This window comes from Brachycentrus maculatus, unplaced genomic scaffold (assembly GCF_059751285.1).
Source record: "Brachycentrus maculatus isolate JH-2025_06_01 unplaced genomic scaffold, ASM5975128v1 h1tg000238l, whole genome shotgun sequence".
Taxonomy (NCBI): Eukaryota; Metazoa; Arthropoda; class Insecta; order Trichoptera; family Brachycentridae; genus Brachycentrus; species Brachycentrus maculatus.
The window spans coordinates 1,015,953-1,039,848 of NW_028280989.1; the positions used below are offsets into that span (position 1 = coordinate 1,015,953).

Consider the following 23,896-nt stretch of genomic DNA (forward strand, 5'->3'; position numbering starts at 1 on the left):
AATTAATAGACCTTAAAAACGGTTTTGTTAGATAAAATATTGTTAAAAAACACCCGTATTGTCGACTCTGTAAATTAAAAAAAAAAACTTTGTAAGACATAACCTATGAATTGACCGATTGGATTGTATCATTTCCGGAGGAACAAAATCAAATCAGGGCCGATGCCTTACCAATTTTAACCAGATAGTATAGAGAAACAATCTAGACAGGAAATATTTATTACCTATACTTACGACAGTTTAATAAGTATATTGTATTATTTGGAAAAGTTAATTTTTTTTTTCATTTGCCAATATGACTCTAAAAACATCAATACAAATTGCTTTGATGTTTTAAAACAACTTTGAGTCCAGTACAAAGAAGTAATTGTTACTATTTGTGTGTCAATTAACGTGTATGTGATTACCCAAGAATTATGTCATAGGTAATATTTACATAAGGTAAATAAAACACAACAGGAAAAAAATACTGATTACTTTTTTGGTCATAGTGCTGTGCAGTCACAGGCGATATTTTAACTAGAAACTAGAAAAGATGAAAAAATATACATGTTTAAAAAAATAACAATCGTGTTATATGTATCTGTAAATAGCCTACACATATAATTACTAAGGAGATAATAAAATAAATTAGTATTTTGGAACAAGTTAAATGTGATTTTAAAAATAGAGAGAACAAGATCAGTGACCTTCTATTAGGCAGAAGTACCTCCATATAATGATACGTTTTCGCGTGAGAATTGCCTTGAAAGTCAAATTAGAGTACCTTCTAGGCGAGAAGATCATTATACTTTTTTTTACAATTAATCTGTTGTGATCTAAATAATATTCCAATGCCTCACGATAAAGCATGTTGGACAGGTAGATCGTGCAAAAGTGCACTTTTTAATGCTAAACCTATTAAGATCATTAACTTAAGCGAGTACCTCAAAAAACAACTCTATAACAACCAATTTAATAAGGATGTATCTGATAGTTAGATGTATAGATGCTTTTAAAAATGATGATTATATTTTTCACAGTAAAATACTAAAAATATCCACAGCAAATATTATCTGAGTGCAGAGTAAACAGTAAACTATCCAAGGCATTGCAACCTTGTATACTTTCATATTGGTTTAGTATCTCTCAAGGTGTTAAATAGGGATGTGTAATGTCACCATGGCTTTTAAATTTACACATCGATAATTAAATGAGAACTAAAAGGTTTTAACTTTTAAGCTGAAATAAACAATTCTACTGTCTGGTACCTTTTGTTTGCCAACGATGCTGTAATTCTTACCAAAAGCAGAGAAGACCTGCAGGCGCTGGTAACAAAAGTGTATAATGAGTGCGAAAAAGTGATTGCTGATGAATTTTGAAATCTTAAGTTATGGTTTTGGAAAGATATAAATGTAGTCCTGGGTGTAAAATACAATATAATATTAGTAAAAGGGGAAGATATTAAAGAGAGTGAATGATGCACTGAAATCAGTTATAGCAAATAAAACCCAAACAGCGAAGGCTAAAATGGTAGTACACAAAAGTAAACTGGTAGTACCAAACCTAATGTATGGAAGTGGTAAAGACGGATGAAAGTAGACTGAGTGCAGTCGAAATGAGATCTCCCAGGAGGATGTGCGGCAAAATGTACCCGTATGAGAGATGTTAGAATCGTGAAATAAGGAAAAAATACAAGGCTGAGATAAGCATTATCGATAACATAAAGAAAAGAGATGGTTAAGTGAATGTGAAATAAATGGATGAGAAAGAACGGAACACAAATACATGACGCGAATGTAGTCGGAACGAGCAAAAGAAGACTGAAGAAAACTTGGCATGATCAAGTATAAAAAAATAGTTGAAAGCGGTATGGTCAGGATATAGGATATAGGATATAGGTCGGAATTATCGGTGGGTATGTATGAGAGTTGCATGGATGTAGAAGAGGCAAATAAAGTTTGCAAATACAGAGTGGTGTGGCGTTCTATTCTCACTGCCTACCCCTGTGGGACAGCGTCGTGATAGTTGGTTAGCTAGTCAACAGGCTCTTTACATAATTCAGTGAGGTTTTTGGTGGTTGCTCCTGTAGAAAACATTTCATCCTCTGCACCAGCTTGATAGAAGAATGCGTAAGCAAATCGGTGGTCATTGAAACAGTTCTCATATGGCGGATAATGTACCGATTTTCTCGGCGTAGCACCAACAATGGCAGCGTTGGCCCGCGACCCCGGAAGCGTATCAGTATAACTCTCCCGCGCCGGGCCCCCAATACCAGCGGGCCTACCAGCCGCCCACACAATTCTACCAATTCGAGCAGACATTCGGCCCGTCGGTCGTGCCTCAGTCCCGTTTCTATCAGCCCCAGCAAGACTTCTACCAGAGACCAAACTATCAAAGAAATGTTCCCTCTCAGGAGAAGAGAGGCATTGTGAAGCTGGTCGGCCAGACCGTGAACGGGAACATTACCTTCACCCAGCAACAGCAAGGAGGACCGGTTCGGATCCAGGGGGTCATCGTCGGACTGCCCCGCGGCCTCTTCGGCTTCCACGTCCATGACAAGGGAGATATCACCGGAGGATGCGGCTCGGCTGGACCTCATTTCAATCCATACATGGTTAGACTCTTCTCAATATAAAAATATTAAAAAACACTCTCCTTATTTTTTTTTCAAATTATCATCCATTGTTTACTTTGTGTAACACCACTTTTATTACCATACCACAGAGTCATCGATGCTATTAATATAAAAAATGTGTTCTCAATATCGTCGTCAAATATTTATTATTCTCAGCATCAAATACTTTTTAATCGCTTGTTTTTATTGTGTTCTAAAAAATCTTTCTAATTGCTTATTTTAATATTACTACAAAAACATATCCTAATAATATCTATTTATTTTAAATTAAAGTTGAACTTATAAATGCCACTATTTAAAAAAAAGCCGCATCATTTTCAAACACCGCATGGTTTCAAATACGGTGTTGGAAAATGATACGGAATGCATCGAAATACGTGTCACAATAGATTTCAAGAAATAATATTATTTAATTAGATTTATCTATTTCTTGATAATCATCCCTTGATAATTATATTCTCTATTTGTATTTAGACATTGTATATTTAGTTGTGTATTTAGATATTGTATATTTAGACAATTCTTTTTTGTATTATTTTTTAACATCTCAACAAAGATGAAGAAGAATATGGAAGTCTGGACATTTACGAGGCTCACGGCCATCATAGAGTGGTTTACGTGATAACTTTGCACACTTGTCGCATTCACCAGTTCTACCCGTGATTGACAACCACACTACCAATTTCTTGGAATTTCTATATATACATATATATATATATATATATATATATATATATATATATATATATATATATATATATATATATATATATATATATATATATATATATATATATATATATATATATATATATATATATATATGTATATATATATATATATATATATATAAATAAATATATATATATATATATATGTATATATATATATACATATATATATATATATATATATATATATATATATATATATATATATATATATATATATATATATATATATATATATATATATATATATATATATATATATATATACATATATATGTATATATGTTTCGATTTCGAAATATTGTAGAAGAATCAATAGAATTTTCACAAAAGACATCTATTGGTGCGATGAAGAAGCTTTTTTATTGAGCAGAAACTCTTATATTTGTTATACTTACTATACTTTTATATTCTTATCTATGTTGAGATATCAAGAAATAATATGAAAAATAACTCCTATAATTGAAGATAATCCAGATATGTGAAAAAGTATTCGGACACACTCAAAATATTGTTAATTATTTTTTATTTATGACTCCATCAGAAGACGCACGGAGCACCACAGGACGAGGTCCGCCACGTGGGAGATCTCGGCAACATCGAGTCTGATGGCAGCTACGCCAACATAGACTTCCAGGACCATCTGATCTCCCTCTCTGGAGAAACCAACATCATCGGAAGGGCTCTGGTCGTCCATTCCGGCCAGGACGATCTCGGCAGGACCAACCATCCCGACTCCAAGACCACCGGAAACGCAGGAGGAAGAGCCGCCTGCGGAGTCATCGGCATCCTGTAATCAGAACTTGTATTTTGTTTAATTTTTTTTAATTTTTGTAAAAACCCAAATTATAAAGTGTAAAGTACTTTTAAGAACAATTTTTTTGTAATAAATTTAAACTGTACACTAAAATTCTCTATTTTTTTGGTTATTTAATAAATAACATATGATACTTTTATTTATTGTTTCAGGATTCACTTTGTGGTAAGACATGATGATATTGTAAAAGAAAAACATTTGTGTTTTACCACTTTTTTATTATATTTATTTTATTATAACGACTAGTTTCAGAAGCGATGCTTCCATCTTCAAGTCTAAATTTAAACATATATTAGTTTATATTCAAGAATGAAGATGGAAGCATGGCTTCCGAAACTAGTAATTTTTAACACAAGTGGTAAAAACAAGTGTTTATCTTTTACAATTTTTATGATACTTTTAGTGTTGCCTCAATATATGGCATCCTCTTTAGGTCCACTATTCGAACTTATTTTATATTATTAAGTCATAACTTATTTTCTCTAAATCCAGGTGACATTTGACAAAATTGTTTTTATTTTTTATTAAAATACCCTTTTTGTATTGAAAAGTTTTTCTTTGAAATAAATGTAGGTACCTACGGTTTTGAAAATAAAAGAGTTTTTGAAAGGTAAGGAAATGAAAAAATAAAAAATTCTCATTCTATATTCTGCAAAATACATTCTTTAAACAAATTGAGCGTGAACAAACGTCCAGCCCTCAGTGCGGTCAAGCGCGTTGTGATTTGAACGCTTGAGATCTAAGCCTTAAAACACACGTTTTGAATTAGCCTTTAAAATAAAATGTATGTTAACGTAAATAGGTGAATTTGATAAATAAAAATTATATTAATCAAAATAAAAAAAAGTAAAAAAACGCAAAGTACATCTTCTTCATTACTTTGTACCCCTCTGATTATAAGCGTTTAGACACGACATATTTTCTTACCCTTATCCGCACCCAATAGCGAATACGGCAATGCCTCGTATTGAAGTAATATTATCTTAATCATTCATTATATTAAGGGAAGGTAATCAGTCTATCGCTTAATTTACCTGCCTAGACTGTTATAAAATAAATAGTAGAGTGAAAATTAACAATTTTTATAAATATTTTTACCATCGGGAATCAAACACGAGACCTCAGGAACGGTAGCTAAATCCACCAACCACTACACTGCCGAGGCAGATAAGGCACACGATACCTGCCTTTTAATTTTAGCTTTTTTATTTAGATTTCTCACGTATGTTTGTTGCTCTAAATGTTTTTTCCCATCGTTACAATGCGTTATTTCAATAAGTTAAAAAAGCAAATTAAATTGGTTGAAAGAATTTCGGCATTCAATATTATTTACAAAATTGTTTATTAGGAGACGTTATATCAAATCTTAAATTGTCGATGACAAAATAATAAATATTTTCATTTACTAATAAATATTTCCCTCTATTGGAATAAATATTTTTTGTTGATTTTAAAAAAAAGTTTATTTATCAAATATAAATGTACTACTTTTAAAAACTCTTCATGCTTTGAATATTAATAATTTTAAAACAAAAATGAATGTTTTTTAAACCGTACTACGCCACTGATTTAAAAAAAAAATAATCTAATACTATTCAATTATACTAGATGTACTTAGCCACGAGTTGCTGTTAATGAGTTTGGTAAAATAAAAATTGAAGTTATTACAATCTTCACATTTCTAATATGTTAAATTTCAAAATAAATTAACGAAAATATTTTAAATCTGTGTAGCGACAACGCAATCGAAAACAATAAATATGTTAAGTAGGAGCAGCTGTTAAGGATTATAAGTCTGCCACCAGCAATATTTGTTAATGTGTCTGCTGTTATTACGTTTAACAAGTGGCGCTGCCATCTCGGTAAAATGATGTTAAAAAAAACATATTTTTCCTTAAAATATTGCGTAAACTTTTATTAAAATAAATTGGATCTGTTAAATGTAACTTGTACATTATGAAAATAAGATATATTAAGATCAACAAAGAGTAAAGGTCAAAATAGCTAAAACTAAAGTAAACACACTTAGGCATTTTGTATTGAAAGAAAAGCTTTGGAAAAAAGTAATAAGCTTAAAAGAAAATAAACAAGAAAGTCAATAATAGTATAACAGTAAAGTTACACTGATTATCTTGATGAATAACACGAGGGTGAAATGAACTTCTTTTGTTGCTTTTGTTAGATCGACCTTGAGAAAAGTTAAGTCAAGGGTCTTGGAACTGTATATGTTACTTATGTTTTACATAAGGTTTACACGCGAGGGATGTGATGCGTGCACGGCAAACGTTTCTGAGAAAATAGCATTATTTCTTACATAAAGCAACAGTACAAAAATCAACGGATTCCAGCTGAAAAATTAATGTTTATTGCCCAAAAATATATTCTTGTTCAAGCAAGAAAAACTATTTAAAAATTTTAGTGTTTTTCACCCTTGTATTTTTATTTGAGTACGATACGAGCTAAACTATAAAAAAATAATGGGCTGTTTCCCTCACTTAATAAGATTTAATGCCAATAATAAAATCCAATAATATCAGTTTAAAGCGGTTTCAGTAAATCATTTTAAGAGTAATGGAATTTATAATTATTATGAAGAATATTTTTAAAATTACGATACAATGAAAATGTTTTTCATACTGAGGTTGTATTAGGTAAGGTAAGTGCTTGAATTCATATGGAGGTCTGTATTTTTAAACACTTACAAGGAAATACAAAATAAAATTTCAACCAGTTTTTTCCTGACACCTTTTTTAAAACTCATGAATATAAATAACACAGTAATAACTCATGAACAAATTAAATTAAGACATCTTTTGAATGATGTATGTATGTAGATACATATATATTATAAAGAAAATGTGTAATCATTCAATAAAAATGAAGCGAGCTTGCTTATGATGAACAAAGTCCACGTACTATCGTGAGCTCAACAAAGAAAGCGGAAAGTTATACAATAAATAATACACGACCTTCATAATCATAAAAAAACTTATAACCAAATATAAATGATAAATAAAAATATATATTTAGATGGTTTTGATTTTTGGCATCGTCATCGCCATCCGTGAAAAATCTATTGAGGTATTTTTATATAAAGGGTTTGTGTGTTTTTCTACGTAGATAAAAAACTCAATCGATCGATAAACTAATGTAAATAAGTCATTAAATATTAATATGAAAATACCATGCCAATTTCGTGGCAATAAAGTAATGGTAAATATTAAACATTTTACTTGAAATAAATCACACATGGATATAATACTAATAATTATACTAAAAAATCGAAGTATATTAATATTAATTTGTAATTTTCTGTCACATCACTGAGCTTCATTTGTTTTTGCGGTTTAAAAAAAATATTATTTGCTTTTTGAGCAGTTTTTTTTTATTTTCCGTACCATGTTAAACCCTTTCATAACGATATTTGATTGGCACAACCCTTAAAAATACAGTACTGGTATATTTTAAAATATTTTAGTTAGAATGATATTAAAAAAATAATCAACACGCAAAGTCACCAGTTTAACTTACAAAAGAATCATATTTTGTATACCGTATTAAATTTAACCGTAAGAGCAACAGGATGGGGTATATCGTATATCAGAAATAAAACTTGATTAGCAGGAAAAAGGGCGGACGAGGAGTGCCTGTTGTTTCTGATACTTTTCACCTAAATTTGAAAATATTTGCTCTAAGCTGTCAAAAAAAACAAAGGCTAGGTGTATTTTGTATCACTAGAAAGGTCGAATCATATTAATACTTTGGTTCTCTATTTATATTTTTCGTGAGAATTATTTTGTTGCTACCTGATTCAAGTTCATCATTTTACTTGAGTGAATCAAATATTACATATTATTTTATTTTATTAATTTTTCCGTATTATTTCATTTTATTTGTTGGAACAAAATACACAAATCGCTCACTCCTTTTAAGAACGTCATAAATCAAAAAGCGTCAATTTTCAGCTTTGCATGATTTCGGAATGCCCAGAAAATGTACTACATCCCAGCAAAAGAGGCATATTTTAACTTAATATTTACCCGCTACAGGGCAGAAAATGTTGTTTTTGCATTTTGAAGAAAAGGTATTGTTTAATTTTTTTTTAAATACTTAATATTTATCAAATGGAGAAAAAAACCTTCAGGTTTTACCTAAAAAAGATCTGTTGCACATTACATAGTTCAATAAGTGGCTTGATATTTATTTTTAATACATTGTGTTATATTTTTAAACTTTAAAAACGTTCTCCTGAAAAATCCAGTTATTTCGATTTATGACGTTGTTGAAAGGAGTGAGCGAAATGTGAATATTTCCAAACTATAAATGTGAATATTTCTGGATTTTTTAATGCATTTTCCCAATGAAGTGGGTTTAATGGCTAATGGTGTTTTAAGTCATCAAAAAAGAAAATGCTCGTGTTACAACATCGCTTTGTCGTGTTGTTAACAAACAACAGGATAAAAGCATAATGAAACATCATTAATGATTTTTCGGAAAGCTTTTTCCATAGTCGTCTTGAGCACAATTTTTGAAGTCTTCACATGGTGGTCATCCTCGAGAAAGCGCAAACAATAATAATGTTACATTCGGTCATGTTGCTTCTGATCTGTGAGCTTTTGATATTTTACCTTTAATTAAAGTGAAAAAAGTAAAAAATTGCTTTAATAATTAAATTACTATACATAGACAAATCAGGATAGTGTAATTCCTCAAAGTAGGTAAAGGAACTTAATAGATATATTATTATTATCAATCTAAATTTGGTCTCAGAATGAAGATAAACAGGTTAAAAATAATTGAGAAAACTACATTTTCAAAATGAAAGGTGAAAATAAAATAAAAAGTATATCCCCTACGATTTGAAAATAGGTTAAAATACCTATAATAGGTACATACATAAAATATACTAAAAACATTTAGTTTATTTCATGGTGAGCAGTAAAAAATAAGATTTTAATAATTAAAATGTAACACTTAGTGACACGAATAGGTTTTATTTCCTTTTCATTTTACTATGGTAGCTACCATACAAAAGATTTTTCAAAGTAATATTAAAGGAATGTTATTTATTATTTTGGCATTGACTTTGTAGTAAGACATGATTAAATTATAAATAAAACGCTTGTTTTTTACCACTTGAATATTATATTTTAATTACTAGTTTCGGAGGCTACAGATGCTTCCATCTCCGAGTTTGAATATAAACCCGTAGATAGAGGCATCTGTCGCTTCCAAAACTAGTGGTTAAAACATAAGTATCATGTTGTAAAAAACTTAGCTTGTGTTTTATTTATAATTTAATATTAATGGATTTTCGAACAAATTGAGTATTTTTATGTAAAAACATAATGTTGAATCTATTTCTTAACTTTGTGTCCATGGCATAATTTTTAGATTTATGTACATATATGTGAAAAATAGATTATAAAAATCTAATTTCAGAGCATCGATTACGGATGAAAGTTAACGTTTTAACGTCGACGTGTAGATAACTTTGTGAAAACAGCTCTTTATTGATTTTGAAATTGGTATTATTAACATCCTGAAAAATACTGATTGACAACCGGTTTAAATATGCCAAAGTCGTCAAAAATAAAAGCGCAGAGTAACGTTGAAATTTTCTTCTCTATATAATTATACGTTGGTAGCGTCCGTAGGGAATCCCAGGCCTGATGAAATGATTTCCCGGGTAAAGTTTTTAGATATCAACCTAGAAAGATATCGTTTCCCACACCATTTAAAAGTACACATTGACATTTATTGCGAATTATAGTGACGAATAATCAAATATATTTCCCATTCGATTAAAATGTCATTCTGATGTTGCTAACCTCGAGAAGCTAATAAGTCAATAAGTCAGTAACTTTTAAATAAAGAGAAAGGAGCGAAACGGAAGTATGATATTATAAAAGCTAAATAAAAATTAAGTAACATTAAATTCCCATTTACATTTTTTTTCAAGTATTTACATTTCTTTTTCTTTAAATCCTTATCCGTATTTAATGATCCATAACGCACTACGTCGTATAATGGCAGTGTTATCTTGATCGTAATTATATGAAGGTAAGGTGATTAATTACGCGCTACGGGTATTATTAAAATAAATATTAGAGTGAAATGTCACTAACATTTATTTTGACCCCCCTGCGAATCGAACCTGGGGCCTCCAGCATGGTAGCTTAGCCTTCTAATTGTAACACTACGCAGGCGAATTGATATTTCAGTACGTATAAAAATATAAAGGATAGTAATTCTGTGAAAAAATATTATGAGCGAATGGCTTGATAAAACCGTAAAATACTGTAGTTTAATGTTGAAGTATTTTGATGGTAATTATTACACCATAAATTGTCTATTTTTGTGGTTTTACATATGGTTTACATTTATTTTTAAATAGTGTTTCATAACATTTGATGTAATCAAATGATGAATATGTGTTGTATAATAGTTCACAGTGTGAGATATACTCGTGTGTTTTCTCAATTTCCTGCCAGAAGTGTAACCTTTTTTTGACGGAACAGGAAACGGCCAAATTAGTTTAGTTTTTGCTCGTTATGCTGATTTGCTTTTCTTATTTTTTATTCAACTCGCTCCTTTCTACTGTCTAATATGTTAAGATGACAGGCTTTTAAAATTTCTTAGCTTTGATTTTTAGAGAAAGAAATAACAAATATGTAAGAGTGTGAATGAACTCTTCCCACAAAAAAATCAGTTGAATGTTAAATAGCATAATAATTTATATTAATAACTAGCTGTACCTGGCCATGCGTTGATGTGACTCAGTCTAATTAAAAAGAAAGAAAAGAAAATAGAAAGTACACATCAATAAATGTTTCATTTCATAATGCTTTCGTCATAAAGATGTTTAAATATATGTCTATTAGTTCACAAGAAATTGAATATTAAAAGTCCTTAAAACAACAATATATACAATCTAAAATAATTGAAATGCTAAGTGACAGCACCTGGCAAAAGGAGTTTTTCAAAAAAATCTCTGCTACGTTTTTGAATGAACGTTATTTCAAAAATGTGAATTAATTTGGGAGATTTATGAATTAAGAAAAACAAAATATTTTGATTGATAAATGAAATGAAAATAATAATCTTGTATTTATTTATTACTGGTGATAATTCAATTGTAACAACATTATTTGATTGTCCGCCTCCGTTGTGTAATGGTTAGCGTGTTTAGCTACCGTGCTGGAGGTCCCGGGTTCGATTCCCAGGGGGGGTGTAAATAAATATTAGTGATGCTACACTTTAATATTTATTTAATATTACCCTGGGCTGGTCACTGAAGCGCAGGGGTGATCACCTTGCCTTCATTGTTAACGATCAATATAACACTGCGTCAATACGATGCAGTGCCCTATGCCATTGGGTGCGGATAAGGGTTAGAAGAAGAAGAAGATAATAATTCAATAATTTTTAAAGCTCACAAAAGTGAGTCGAGGGTAATTTATTTTGAATACGTAAAAATATTCTAGTGTAAAAATATTCAATTAACGAGAATTATTAATTAACACGTTTTATACATAGTGTAGTAGTTTGGTAACCACTGAAAGATCCATGTTTTTTTTCAACGTGGATGTATAAATTTTCCCTTATTTAAACCATGTATTATTGGAAAAATTACTTTAAAAATGTATTTCTAACATGTTTCTTTTTTCTTTTCAGGATGGAGCGGAATGAAGCGACATCTTTGAAAGTTCCTTTCATATTGATGATATCTCTTCTTGTCATTCTAAGGAAGTTTTTAATCTAAAATGGCCATTTTAACATTATTCTCGTATTTTAGTTATCCATGTTTTATTCGATATATCAAATGAACGTGATGTGCACCTCTTTTAATCGAAAGCACGAATTGAAACGTTGAATTACGTTTAATGTAACTATAATAATACAAAAAACAATTCCTTTTGAAATTAACAATTAGATGTTTAGTAAAAGTACCTAATTTATTGTTATTGTAGGTGAATTGTTAATGTTTTTCACATATTTAGATACATAACACGGCTTAAAAATTACTTAAGTTAAAAGAAAAACATTAAAATAAAAATTAGCTGCACTTTACAGACAAGTAAAAAAATAATCGTAATGAATTATTTTTAATTGACATTCATTCACTTTTATGAACAAAATAATATTAAATTTTATTAAGACATCGTTTTACAATATTGTTTGTTATGTTGATTTATTAACTTATAAATATATAAAAGTTTTTTTAAAACCATTTTTGTTTTTTATTTACATTTGCTTATCTATTCCTGGAATAAAAAAACAACAAACGGTATTATGTAAATCTCATATGTACTAAAAATGCATATGTTTATAAAAAAAACTACTCAATAATCTATAATACTGTATAAAGTTATTTTTGGATTTTTTTTAAAAAGTGGTGAAAATGTGAATTTCATTTTTCTAAATTAAAGACGAAATCATTATAATATTTGGAGTTTTGTAAAAATATAAAGATTTTTAAAATATTTGAAAACATCCTTCTTTAAGTTGAAAACACTATAATTATATATCGATTTGAGAAGAGCACTTATCTAAGACCAATATGGAACAAACTTTTTCTTGTTTTATTCCGCCATTGCTTATTTACAGTGACCAACTACAAAAAAGAAGTGGAATTCATAAAATAAAACAACTTATAACACTTATATTCTAAATAACGCAAAATATCATTAAATATTAAATAAGCTAAAATTATTCGAACTTACAACCCTTATTATAACATTAATATATTAAATTTCTGAAGAGTCATGAAAAATTGTAGATTTTGGTAAGCGTTATTTTTTTACTGCCATACTACGAACTACTGCTTTCAGCTTTTATATTTAAGAAATTTCCACCGATATTTTAATCGCGTTACAAGGTAGAAAAGACCCTGTAATAAGTGAACGTGTAAATCGTTATGGTACGTCCGACTATTTTATCGATTTAACATCAAACAAAACTGAAACTGCTGTGAAAATTGTTAATGTTCTTGTGGAAAGTGCCTTAACTCACACAATTTTAAAAATAGTCTGTAAAATCAATATACATACGAAGAACATTTTTTATACGTCGTAAGGAAACATATTTACAAAGTTTAAATTTTTTATTTTTATTTACGTAAGTGCACATATGCATATTGGCTATCAATTTAAATAAGTGTCCAGAATTTTGTGGAAATATTTGCGAAAAAACGTCTGTTATCACTAATCGAAATCATAATTATACGCAACGTTTCCCCATTTCATTAATTTATTTCTGCTGCGCTTTTCGGCTGTCAAGATATTATCATTTTTTAAGGCGTGAAAATTTATTCAGGTGTTGTATCAAGCGATGGTGGTGTAATGGTCAGCATAGTTGCCTTCCAAGCAGTTGATCCGGGTTCGATTCCCGGCCGTCGCACGTCTTTTTTTTTGCAAAGTGTTAAAATGCGTTTTGATTCGCTTTTAGTAATTTTATGGTCAATTTAAATTAGGTACTGAAAACGGAAAGAATTAAGACTGCCTGAAGATATTTTTCTGATATTGTTAAATGAAGTATTATTTTTTCCATTTTACCTACGATTTTTTTCAACTAATAATTTATTCATCCAGTATAACTATTTTTCGTATAACTAATTAAGTGGATTAATTATTTACAATTATTTTGTAAAATGTTGATTGTGATAGTAACGATAAGGTTTGATTTATTTCAGGTGTTGTAACAAGCGATGGTGGTGTAATGGTCAGCATAGTTGCCTTCCAAGCAGTTGATCCGGGTTCGATTCCCGGCCGTCGCACTTTACTTTTTAGCTTAGTATTGAACATACAGAAATGAACGTTAGAATAGATCAAATTTTGACTTAACATAAGTTTAGTTATTCAAATTAAAAGTTAACTATTGAAAGTTGTTCCAATTGCATTCTCACATCTGATACAGAAGCATCTAGGCTTCCAGATGTATCCTCTCTTGCAAAGCAATTTTTAATGAACTAAGTAACGAAAATGATTGAAAATAAGAAACAAAATTTTATCAATTTTTTTTTATTTCAATGGGAAATTACGAAAACACTTAATTAAATTAATTAAATTAAACGACGGAAGTCCCATATCGATAAGAGTTCCCTTAAAATTAAAAAAATTAACGTACAGCTTTCCAAAGTATGTATCGAACCTGAAACAGAGTGCCAAACAAAGTATCGCGCCCTTACATCTTGGACTCGTTCAACACACCGCCATTGAATCATTCAAGAATAGAATTTTTTAAAACACTTTATGTAATAAGTTTTCGCAACTATAAAGGTGGAAATGAGGATGTATGCGAATAGTAAAAAGTTCAAAAGTAAAGTGCGACGGCCGGGAATCGAACCCGGATCAACTGCTTGGAAGGCAACTATGCTGACCATTACACCACCATCGCTTGTGAAAACAGGCATTTTTTCGTCTTTATGAAAAGTAAGCAATGAATAAAAATTTTATCGACAAAACCAAATATCAATACTGCATGAGATAATAACACCTGTTCACTTACAAACTATACACAAGTACATACCATACGTAAGTGACGGCGCGCACGGGTAATGTTTTTTAAATTTTACGATCTTTTCACTTTATTTTTCTGTCAAATAGAGTCGAACCTCCTAAGAGATCTTATTAAATATTATGATGGTATGTAAAAAAATCTTTTTATTTTAACTAACCGTACTCTTCATATTTTTTATTATTTAAGGCAACCTTTCAACGTATTATTCCAACAGTGTTCTACTACACCAATAAAAATACTGATTGTAATGTATTTAAAACTTGAATAATAAAACAATTTTTTGTTGGTTAATCACGTTTTAACTTTTCCAGAATACGGGCTAAATATATAATTTATGGTTAAAGAATTAGATTTCGCTCCTTACCGTGTTCAAGTGTATATGCGACTTTTAGCTGTTAATGTAATTACTTTTAAATATTTCACCGTGCGTGTAGACTCTATGAAAAAATCAAAGTAGAACTAAATCATAAGGTTTGTTTCAATATTACTCATTTTTATAATACCGAATATCCATTTTTATGATTATTTATGGATTCGAAAATATTCACAAAAAATAGAGTGCGACGGCCGGGAATCGAACCCGGATCAACTGCTTGGAAGGCAACTATGCTGACCATTACACCACCATCGCTTGTTATAACACCTGTTATTTTATGACATCAATCTGAAAACCTCAGTATTAAAATATGACAATGGTGATCGAACCAATAAAATCTGCAATGGCCTCTTCATTCGTATCAGCTCTCAGCAAAACGGGTGCTGAGAGAAACAGAAGAAAGTTGTCTAGGGGATGTGCCGTTGTCATCCCTAAAACATGAGCGACTGATAAAAAGAATACAATATATCAAAAGTATTTTAAGTACTATTATGTACTAACTAAACTACTTTCACGGTTGTAAATTTTACTTAGGTATGAAACACAATGGTAAATGGTTCACCTCACACATCATGCATCCCTTCCACGATTTTTTTCTGATAACTCATAACAATTTTTTACCTTAGACTTTCAATACCGACGAATTCGCTTTGTGAAAAATTATGTCAATTAGTACATTTGTTGGAGTCTAAATCTAAATATCTCATAATTTTAAAGGGACTTACACAAATAGCAGTGTGCCCCACCCATTATTACTATTATGATTTTCCTACCCACTATTATTTCTCCATTCACTTTCCCTTATAACAATGACATTCCCCGCACTGAACTCGGTCAATTGTGTCATATGTATGCATGAATAGTAGCGCAGAGCAAGACAGATCATCTGGCCATATTGTAATCGCCTGAAAACTGCATCGACCCGACTGTAGTGCTATAGATCTTTGGCTGCGGATAATGTTCAAAGAAGAATAATTCAATCTCTATTAATGAACATAACTTATATTTTGTTGACATCTCAACATAGATGAAGAAGAAAATGAAAGGCAGTCTTAGGCTTGGTTAAGTGATCACTTTCACCAATCCTACCCATGATTGACAACCACGCTACTCAATTTTTCGAAACTTTTAGATATGTTGATTAAACTTAGCTTAATATTTTTAGTCTAAAATTAATGTTTTATTTTATTTGGTTTGTTTTCCAAAATTTTTGACTGATTTAGCATTGTGGGTGCTAACTAGCTCTAACACACGAAAGTCTTATCCATATGGTATATCTTTCATTTATTCGAAATGTATTTTTATATCACCTCTCTGTCATACCTTAGAAATATAACAAATGATATTCGAAGTATTCCATTAAAGAAATTAAATTATAAATGTGTGACCTAGAACATCCCAAAATGTCTAATATTTGTAGGTTCGATACGTGCCACGCCCTCGCACTATGTAGCGTGTATTTGACCAATTAATTCTAGCATTTAAGCCTCAAATTATATCTAGACAGTCACTGCATGACATTATAGGGTACAAACCCTGTAATAAAAAATAAATTTCTCATTATTAACAACGAGTATGTGAAAGTATAGGTTTTCGTAATTTAAATTTAATATGTGGAAAGAATATGGAAATAAAAATATTTATGGATATTTAGAATAATCAGTAAGAAAAAAAAATAAGGGAGAAATATTAGAAATAAATCTGTTTTTCATTTTTACCTTTAAAAACAAGGCTTTAATTAAAATTTAGTTTAGTTTATTAATAAATTAAGAAATAAAGTCCTATACATTATTTTATTTTTTTGTATCCTTTTTAGGTTTGAACAATTAAATAGTAAAAAACGAACAAAAAGCCTTATTAGGACATCGGAAATGAAGACTCTACGACCCATTGCAGGCCTAACACTTCGCGACAGAGTTAGAAACTCAGAAATAAGAAAAATCTGCGATGTTGAAGATGTTGTGCGATGGGGAAGAGAAAGAAGACGTTTCTGGAGAAATTATGTGGGAAAAGCGAGTTCGGATCGAGTGGTGAGGATAGCAGCGGACAGCATAAGCGGGATCAGACCCCCAGGAAGACCACCTAAACGATGGAGGGATAGCTGGTCTTTCACCTCCCAGGAGCGAGGACCTAGTCCTAAAAGAAGAAGAAAAAGAATTAAATAGTGTAATTAAAAGGAATTTTCAGTGTTTATTTTTTCGTTGTATTTATTTATACCATAAAATTATATATCGGCGGGTATGTATGAGGAGATGCATGAACGTGGAAGAGGCGAAGAATGTTTGCAAGGACAGAGTGGTGTGGCGCTCTATTCTCTCTGCCTACCCCTGCGGGGAAGCGGCGTGATGGTTAGTTAGTTAGTTAGTTAAAATTATATAACGAATATATACCTATCAATGGAAATATTTTTAATGAAAAAATACTCTATGCATATTTTTGGGTAGATAATTTTCCATTTTGTTTGTACAAGGAAATATGTGTAATTTATTTATTTTATTATAAAAAAATTAATTACTGATGTCAATGATATTTATTTTCTATAAAACTATTTTGATACCGAACAAAGAGGTTTATACCGTAGAACGGGGTTACTTGAAATTTGATGTGTTACTTGAGCCCATTGCAAAAAAAAATTATGTCTGTACTTGGTCTAAAATAATGAACGTATTGACATGATTAATTGTTTTCCTAACAAGTGACACTTATTGTCACGATACATTCAATATTGTATACCAAATACAGATTTAATTTTTTTTTTGTACTGGGCTCCAGTAACACATTAAAGTTCAAGTAGCCCCGTTCTACGGTATGTAATTGGTAGCAACATTATGTAAGTATTAGTTGTACTATCATTATATCTGAATGCAAGCTGAATAAACATTCACCTTAATTTTCATTCAGCGGTCTGCATATTGAAAAAATTAACAAGCCTTACAAGATGCGATGGTGGTGTAATGGTCAGCATAGTTGCCTTCCAAGCAGTTGATCCGGGTTCGATTCCCGGCCGTCGCACTCTATTTTTGCGCACTTGACACTTTTCTTTTTTCTATGATCATAATTACTTAATCGTAGGAGTAAACCGTCGATAATTTTCTTTTTGAAAGTTTTATCATATAAGGTTTTCAATTGACACAAATATTTTATAGTGATCAATAAAGAAATTATGTCTAAAATATTAAATTTCTTATTTTAGAAGATACTTTTTCATGGTTTCGCCGTGAATTTTTATTGCGACAATTAGGTTTGCTTATCGTTCTCATTTGAATAATCACACCATGACCTCTACTGCCTTGTCGCAGTGACGTAGGTAACGTGTTATTTTGTATTTTAGGGTAAAACCCAAAAGTAACACATGAACCCAGGTTGAGTGACCTTATTTGAATCGATATTTTGGGGTAACAAACCATTAGTAGGGTGAAATTATTATAAAATCGTTTTCGCTAACAATGAAGCGAAAATCATAGAAATTATAACGGAACAGTCATTTAATTCAGATTTTCTTTTGCTTTTGTTCCTGAATAATTCGAATGTAATGAGTTTTTAGAGTTATTTGGCAACCTACAGCGGATAACACTTTGAAAAGGTAAAATCAGGTTTGATAAAGGTAAAAGGTGGCACAATATTAATCGCCCTATCGGGAGATGTTATAATTTTGCAAATGGCATTGTATACCAATCATATTTATCATTTGTGAACAAAATAGCTGCAGTGTTGATACATACATCGCTCACTCCTTTCAAAAGCTTCATTTTTCAGGAGAACGTTTTTAATGTTAAAAAATATAATACAATGTATTCAAAATAAATATCAAGCCACTTATTAAACTTTTTACTGTGCAACAGATCTTTTAAGGTAGAACCTGAAGGTTTTTTCTCAATTTGAAAAATATTTAGGATATTTAAAAAAAGAATTAAACAATACCTTTTCTTCAAAATGCAAAAACAACACTTTTTGCCCTGTAGTGGGTAAATATTAAGCTAAAAATATGCCTCTTTTCCTGGGATATAGTACATTTTCTGGGCATTCCAAAAACATGCACAACTGAAAATTGACGATTTTTGATTTATGACGTTCTTGAATGGAGTGAGCGACATGTGTATCAACACTGGCGGCAGCTACTTGACGGATATTACAATTTTCGATAAAAAAATGTCCGAATAAAGATTTGTATTACTATTTTTATTTTGTTTATTAAAAAATGTAATTCAAAAACAAAATTGGATGACTACGCTAAATCTGTTTGTATATTTGACAATATCAAATATTATTGACGTACGACACCATTTTTTGATAGTGATTAATTTCGTGCCAACCTGTACTTATTAACCTGTAATTATTATTAACAATTGTTTAAAAAATCTTCTTCAGCCTTTATCCACTTCCAAAGTTGAAATATACACGGGGAAATTTTTTCTTGCTCAGTAAAAAATTATGGTATTTTATTTTTTACTTTTATTTAAATAAATCGAAAATTATCAAGGAATTACCAAGAAAACAACTAAAACTCTAATATGATTTGAGTATTATATACATAGAATGTATTTTTAAGGGATGAAAGACTCCTTTTACAGGATTTGAAATGGTATTAAATATATTTTGCAAGGTCAGTAAAGAATTCGAGGCCTGAGTTGTTACGTAGGCCAGAAACTCCTACGTACCTGTTTCTTGATTGTTATATTTAACCGGGCAATAACCCCTAGTGCAAAAATATACCCATTATATTTCATGTAAAAAGTACGAAGCTATGAACTTATTTAGCGTCTTAGTCACAGAATGTGAAATGAAATAGCTCTTTTTAATATTGGTTTAATTTTGATAACACCGCAAGTATGAGCTGAGCTGGACACGCTAACATCCAACAGTAATGGGTTCAATAAACTACACTTAATCCAGCCGGCGAAATAACTGCAGTTTATTTCGCAATAAATAAAAATTAAAAAATATGTATAATTTATATAGTGCCATTTTCGTTAAAGGCGCTTCATTGTGAATGAATTGGGGAAAAGAAGATGGTGGAAATGATTTAGCAAACAAATGAGTTTTTAGTTTTTTTTCTTAAGATCATCTCATTCTCACTACTTCTAACCACTGGTGCAAGAGCATTCCACCCGGACCCGCAAGAGCAAAGGCACACTCGCCAAATTTAGTGCGCTGCTTGCGAGCTGGTAAGATCACTTTGCCCATTGCAGTTGTTGTAGCTGATCGAAGCGTAAGACGTCTATCAACCAATTCGTCTGGAATACTCACACACTTCAAGTAAAATCTTTTAAAAAATCATAATTTTTTTAAAACAATCATTAAAAGCATTACAAGTGCAGATTATAAGATTACAAATATTTATGAGCATATTGGTTGATTAGTATTTAAAAATACTGGTTAACACACGAGTAGATATTTTTCAAAGTAAAGGGTGGAACCTTTTAAATCTTCCACGGTGCAAAGAGCAGTAACAAATGACCGATTAAGATAATGCAAATTTCATAACATCGCATCTATGTCTATACACACACACACACACACATATACATATATATATATATATATATATATATATATATATATATATATATATATATATATATATATGGATATATATATATATATATAAATATATATATATATATATATATATATATATATATATATATATATATATATATATATATATATATATATATATATATATATATATATATATAAATAAATATATATATATATATATATATATATATATATATATATATATATATATATATATATATATATATATATATATATATATATATATATATATATATATATATATATATATATATATATATAGACATTCCAAATGACGGGTATGCCAGAAGCCGATTTTTAATCCCCATAATCTTAAATTAGCGTGTCATTTCTAGCGGTGGAACACATATTAATTGATTGATTGACAAATGTGTTAACCTAAGGCGTTGAGAGTTTTTGAGAATATTTGTCCCCTCAATTTTTGCTTCAAATAAAAAAAAAGGAATACAAGTTTCAGGAAGTGAAAACGTGTAAACAGGCTTACTAAAACGCTTAGCCTAGAGGCGACCCAAATATCAACTGATCAGATATATTTTTTTAAATCGGTAAAAATCGTCAATCTGTGTGGACCAAAACTCCATCCATTACGATCTCCATCAATGTGACGATACATTATTAGAGTTATTATATTAATATAAAATAACCCTACATCAATAGTGTTTTAAATTGTGTTAATTTATATTTCATGTACTACTTGTTTTGTTAAAATTAATCCATATACGACTGGAATATTAATTTAACCAACCAAAGGAACATGTTATATTTCATGTTATTTTATCATTTTATCAAAAAGATTAGTTTTTTTTTATGTTTTCTTACTTTCATGCAAATGTATGTTTGTAGAAAACAGCTAATTGAATTTTTAAGATTGGTAAATTCCGCTTATGTTCTCTCCTGTAATGATAGTTAAGATGTAGTAGAGCACTTAACGGATAGAGCCGACGATATTACATTCACTTGCTTTTTAACATATAGATACACAAGATGTATATATGTTTGTACTTATATCTATATATGTGTACAATATATGTATAAACATGATGTGTATATCAACATGTATATCTCTTACATGCATAAGTGTTCAAGATAAGTCTAATGGCCTTCTTAGTGTGTATTGGTATCTAGCTAAAGATAGTAGAGAGGCCATGAAATCTGATTGAAAGTAATTGGTACCAGATTTCAAATAGACACAATTTTTGGCAATCTCTCCAACGGGCGATGGTGGTGTAATGGTCAGCATAGTTGCCTTCCAAGCAGTTGATCCGGGTTCGATTCCCGGCCATCGCACTTACTTTTTTTAGAAGTTTATTTTAAGAAGTAAATAACAGTTTATTTATTTTTTCTTTTTGGACACATTCCAATTTCTCTAACAACACTGTACGAGTATTTATAAAATAGATAGTAGTTGTAATTTTAAGATTATACATATGTAGATATAAAACAGTTATTTTAAACTATTATAAACAATAAAATATTTATATGAATAAATTTATAAAATATCTTTACAAAAAGTATGTATAAAAATTCGTAATTTTAGTTAATAGTTTCGAATTTCAGATTTTTAATATGTAGGGGAAAATTCATACCGTGAATTACTATTGAAATTAATAAACGTATCACCTTGGCACTTATTATACAAAACTTAAATAATGTTATTCAAGGGTTTAAATTTCAATAGCCAAGTACCGCCATACTATCCTCGTACCAGAAGATTATAGAATTGTTCAATGTAAGAAAACGAATTACCATAAAATTGGTTTAAAATCTAAGAATGTATTATTAAAAAAGAGGCTTATGAAAGAGCATTAGTGTAAGTTTACCCCTTATTTAGTAAAATGGGAGCCGGCACTGATGGTACGGCATATTTTGTGATCGCTTTCATTGATAGTAGAAATACTCGAGTATCTATTGTTTGTAGTAAACTGTTGTGTATTGATTAATGACGTTAGTATGTATCAACCACCAAATGCGTCATAGTTTGTATAATGGTAGGTTTAGACAACTAGTGTAAGTTCTTCTATTTTTTACGTTAAAAGTTGAGCTTTTATGAACTATTTTTTTTTAAATATTTCTTAGTTATCATAGAGACATTTAAAAAAATAACGTATTTCATTTCACAAGTTTCAACATCCTTTTTACAAATTTTTTAAAATAATATTTTTAATTTTTAAATAATGTTTTACGTAGTAAATTCCACTATTTCTTAAAATCTACTATGACACGTGTTTCGATGCATTCCGCATCATTTTCAAAATGATGCGGAATGCATCGAAACACGTGTCACAGTAGATTTTAAGAAATTGAGGTATTTACTAAGTAAAACATTAATTAAAAATGGATAGATTTTACTACAAAGTGACTACCGAATCAATTAATGAGCATATTTTTAATATTTAAAAATAATTCTAAGAACACAAATACTGAATTTACCCACTGGGAGATTAAGTTATCAAGATTTATTATTGATTCACACAGACAAATCACTTTTATATGAAGGGAATATTAAATTTTGTTAGGCATTTACTACATTGGACACGTCGATAATAATTGGGTCATCAAAAACAAATTATCTTTTTTTTTGCACTTGACGTTTTAAACATTTTAATCTACCGGACCTTAGGGGAATTTGAAATACCCCTAAGAGGGGAGTTTTACTGGATAACTTGATAATAATTAGAGCAATTTGATTATTATTTTTTGTAATCTTTGTTATGATTGTAATAAATACCCTGTGGCTTGTTTTGTTTAGAAATATTCGATATATCTTTAATTTATGGTATTGATTAAAATTTCCACGATTTATGGTAAATCCATCGATCCACTGGTCGGACGGTTCTTATAACCGTGTGTTGTTTACGTTTACTGAGGACTTTTTTTTATTCCACTCCCAACTAATGTGTGGAATATACCCAATAATTGACCAATTTAATGTTTTTTTCTTGTCTTCAAGAAATATGTAGATACTAAAATGTCTTAGGGCTGGTGTAAAGCATGAACTTTAAGGCAGAAGTTACGGTGTGATTTTATTTTCATCGAGTATAAACTATTATTTTATAACATTCATAATAATTCCTTTTGGAATTCAGACACAAGAGACACATGTGATACACTTCTGGTAATTATTTATATGAACTGACTTATAAATAATTACCGGAATCGATTGACAAAAAAATGACAAAGTGACGTTTCCGGTGTGACTTTTTGATTTTATTGATTTAACCTATTAGAGTTAGCTACTTTACCTCTAGGAGGCAGTAAAATAACCATATGAA

The 23,896-nt window shown here is 30.0% G+C and overlaps 1 protein-coding gene and 6 non-coding genes across 11 annotated transcripts in view; 5 read left to right on the forward strand and 2 right to left on the reverse strand.

Annotated features, from left to right (window-relative positions):
- Nucleotides 1-12,398, forward strand: part of LOC148306544 (superoxide dismutase [Cu-Zn]-like) — a 33,798-nt gene extending 21,400 nt beyond the window's left edge. For 2 of the 5 annotated variants that reach the window (XM_088264834.1, XM_088264835.1), the window contains exons 3-5: nt 2,396-2,596; nt 3,893-4,140; nt 11,843-12,398. In XM_088264834.1, coding sequence (XP_088120960.1) covers nt 2,396-2,596; nt 3,893-4,140; nt 11,843-11,930 — 537 coding nt within the window. In that variant the 3' untranslated portion in view covers nt 11,931-12,398. Of the gene's footprint in view, nt 1-2,179; nt 2,597-3,892; nt 4,259-11,842 lie in introns of those variants that run through there. The other 3 variants (XM_088264836.1, XM_088264837.1, XM_088264833.1) reach the window with 2 other exon arrangements.
- A 1,097-nt stretch (nt 12,399-13,495) lies between these two features.
- On the forward strand, nt 13,496-13,567 carry TRNAG-UCC (transfer RNA glycine (anticodon UCC)). The gene has a single exon. It is a non-coding gene; the product is annotated as a tRNA-Gly (tRNA).
- Nucleotides 13,568-13,871: 304 nt separating this feature from the next.
- TRNAG-UCC (transfer RNA glycine (anticodon UCC)) lies at nt 13,872-13,943 on the forward strand. The gene has a single exon. It is a non-coding gene; the product is annotated as a tRNA-Gly (tRNA).
- Nucleotides 13,944-14,491: 548 nt separating this feature from the next.
- On the reverse strand, nt 14,492-14,563 carry TRNAG-UCC (transfer RNA glycine (anticodon UCC)). The gene has a single exon. It is a non-coding gene; the product is annotated as a tRNA-Gly (tRNA).
- Nucleotides 14,564-15,245: 682 nt separating this feature from the next.
- Nucleotides 15,246-15,317, reverse strand: TRNAG-UCC (transfer RNA glycine (anticodon UCC)). The gene has a single exon. It is a non-coding gene; the product is annotated as a tRNA-Gly (tRNA).
- A 2,685-nt stretch (nt 15,318-18,002) lies between these two features.
- On the forward strand, nt 18,003-18,074 carry TRNAG-UCC (transfer RNA glycine (anticodon UCC)). The gene has a single exon. It is a non-coding gene; the product is annotated as a tRNA-Gly (tRNA).
- Nucleotides 18,075-21,839: 3,765 nt separating this feature from the next.
- Nucleotides 21,840-21,911, forward strand: TRNAG-UCC (transfer RNA glycine (anticodon UCC)). The gene has a single exon. It is a non-coding gene; the product is annotated as a tRNA-Gly (tRNA).
- Nucleotides 21,912-23,896: the final 1,985 nt, after the last annotated feature.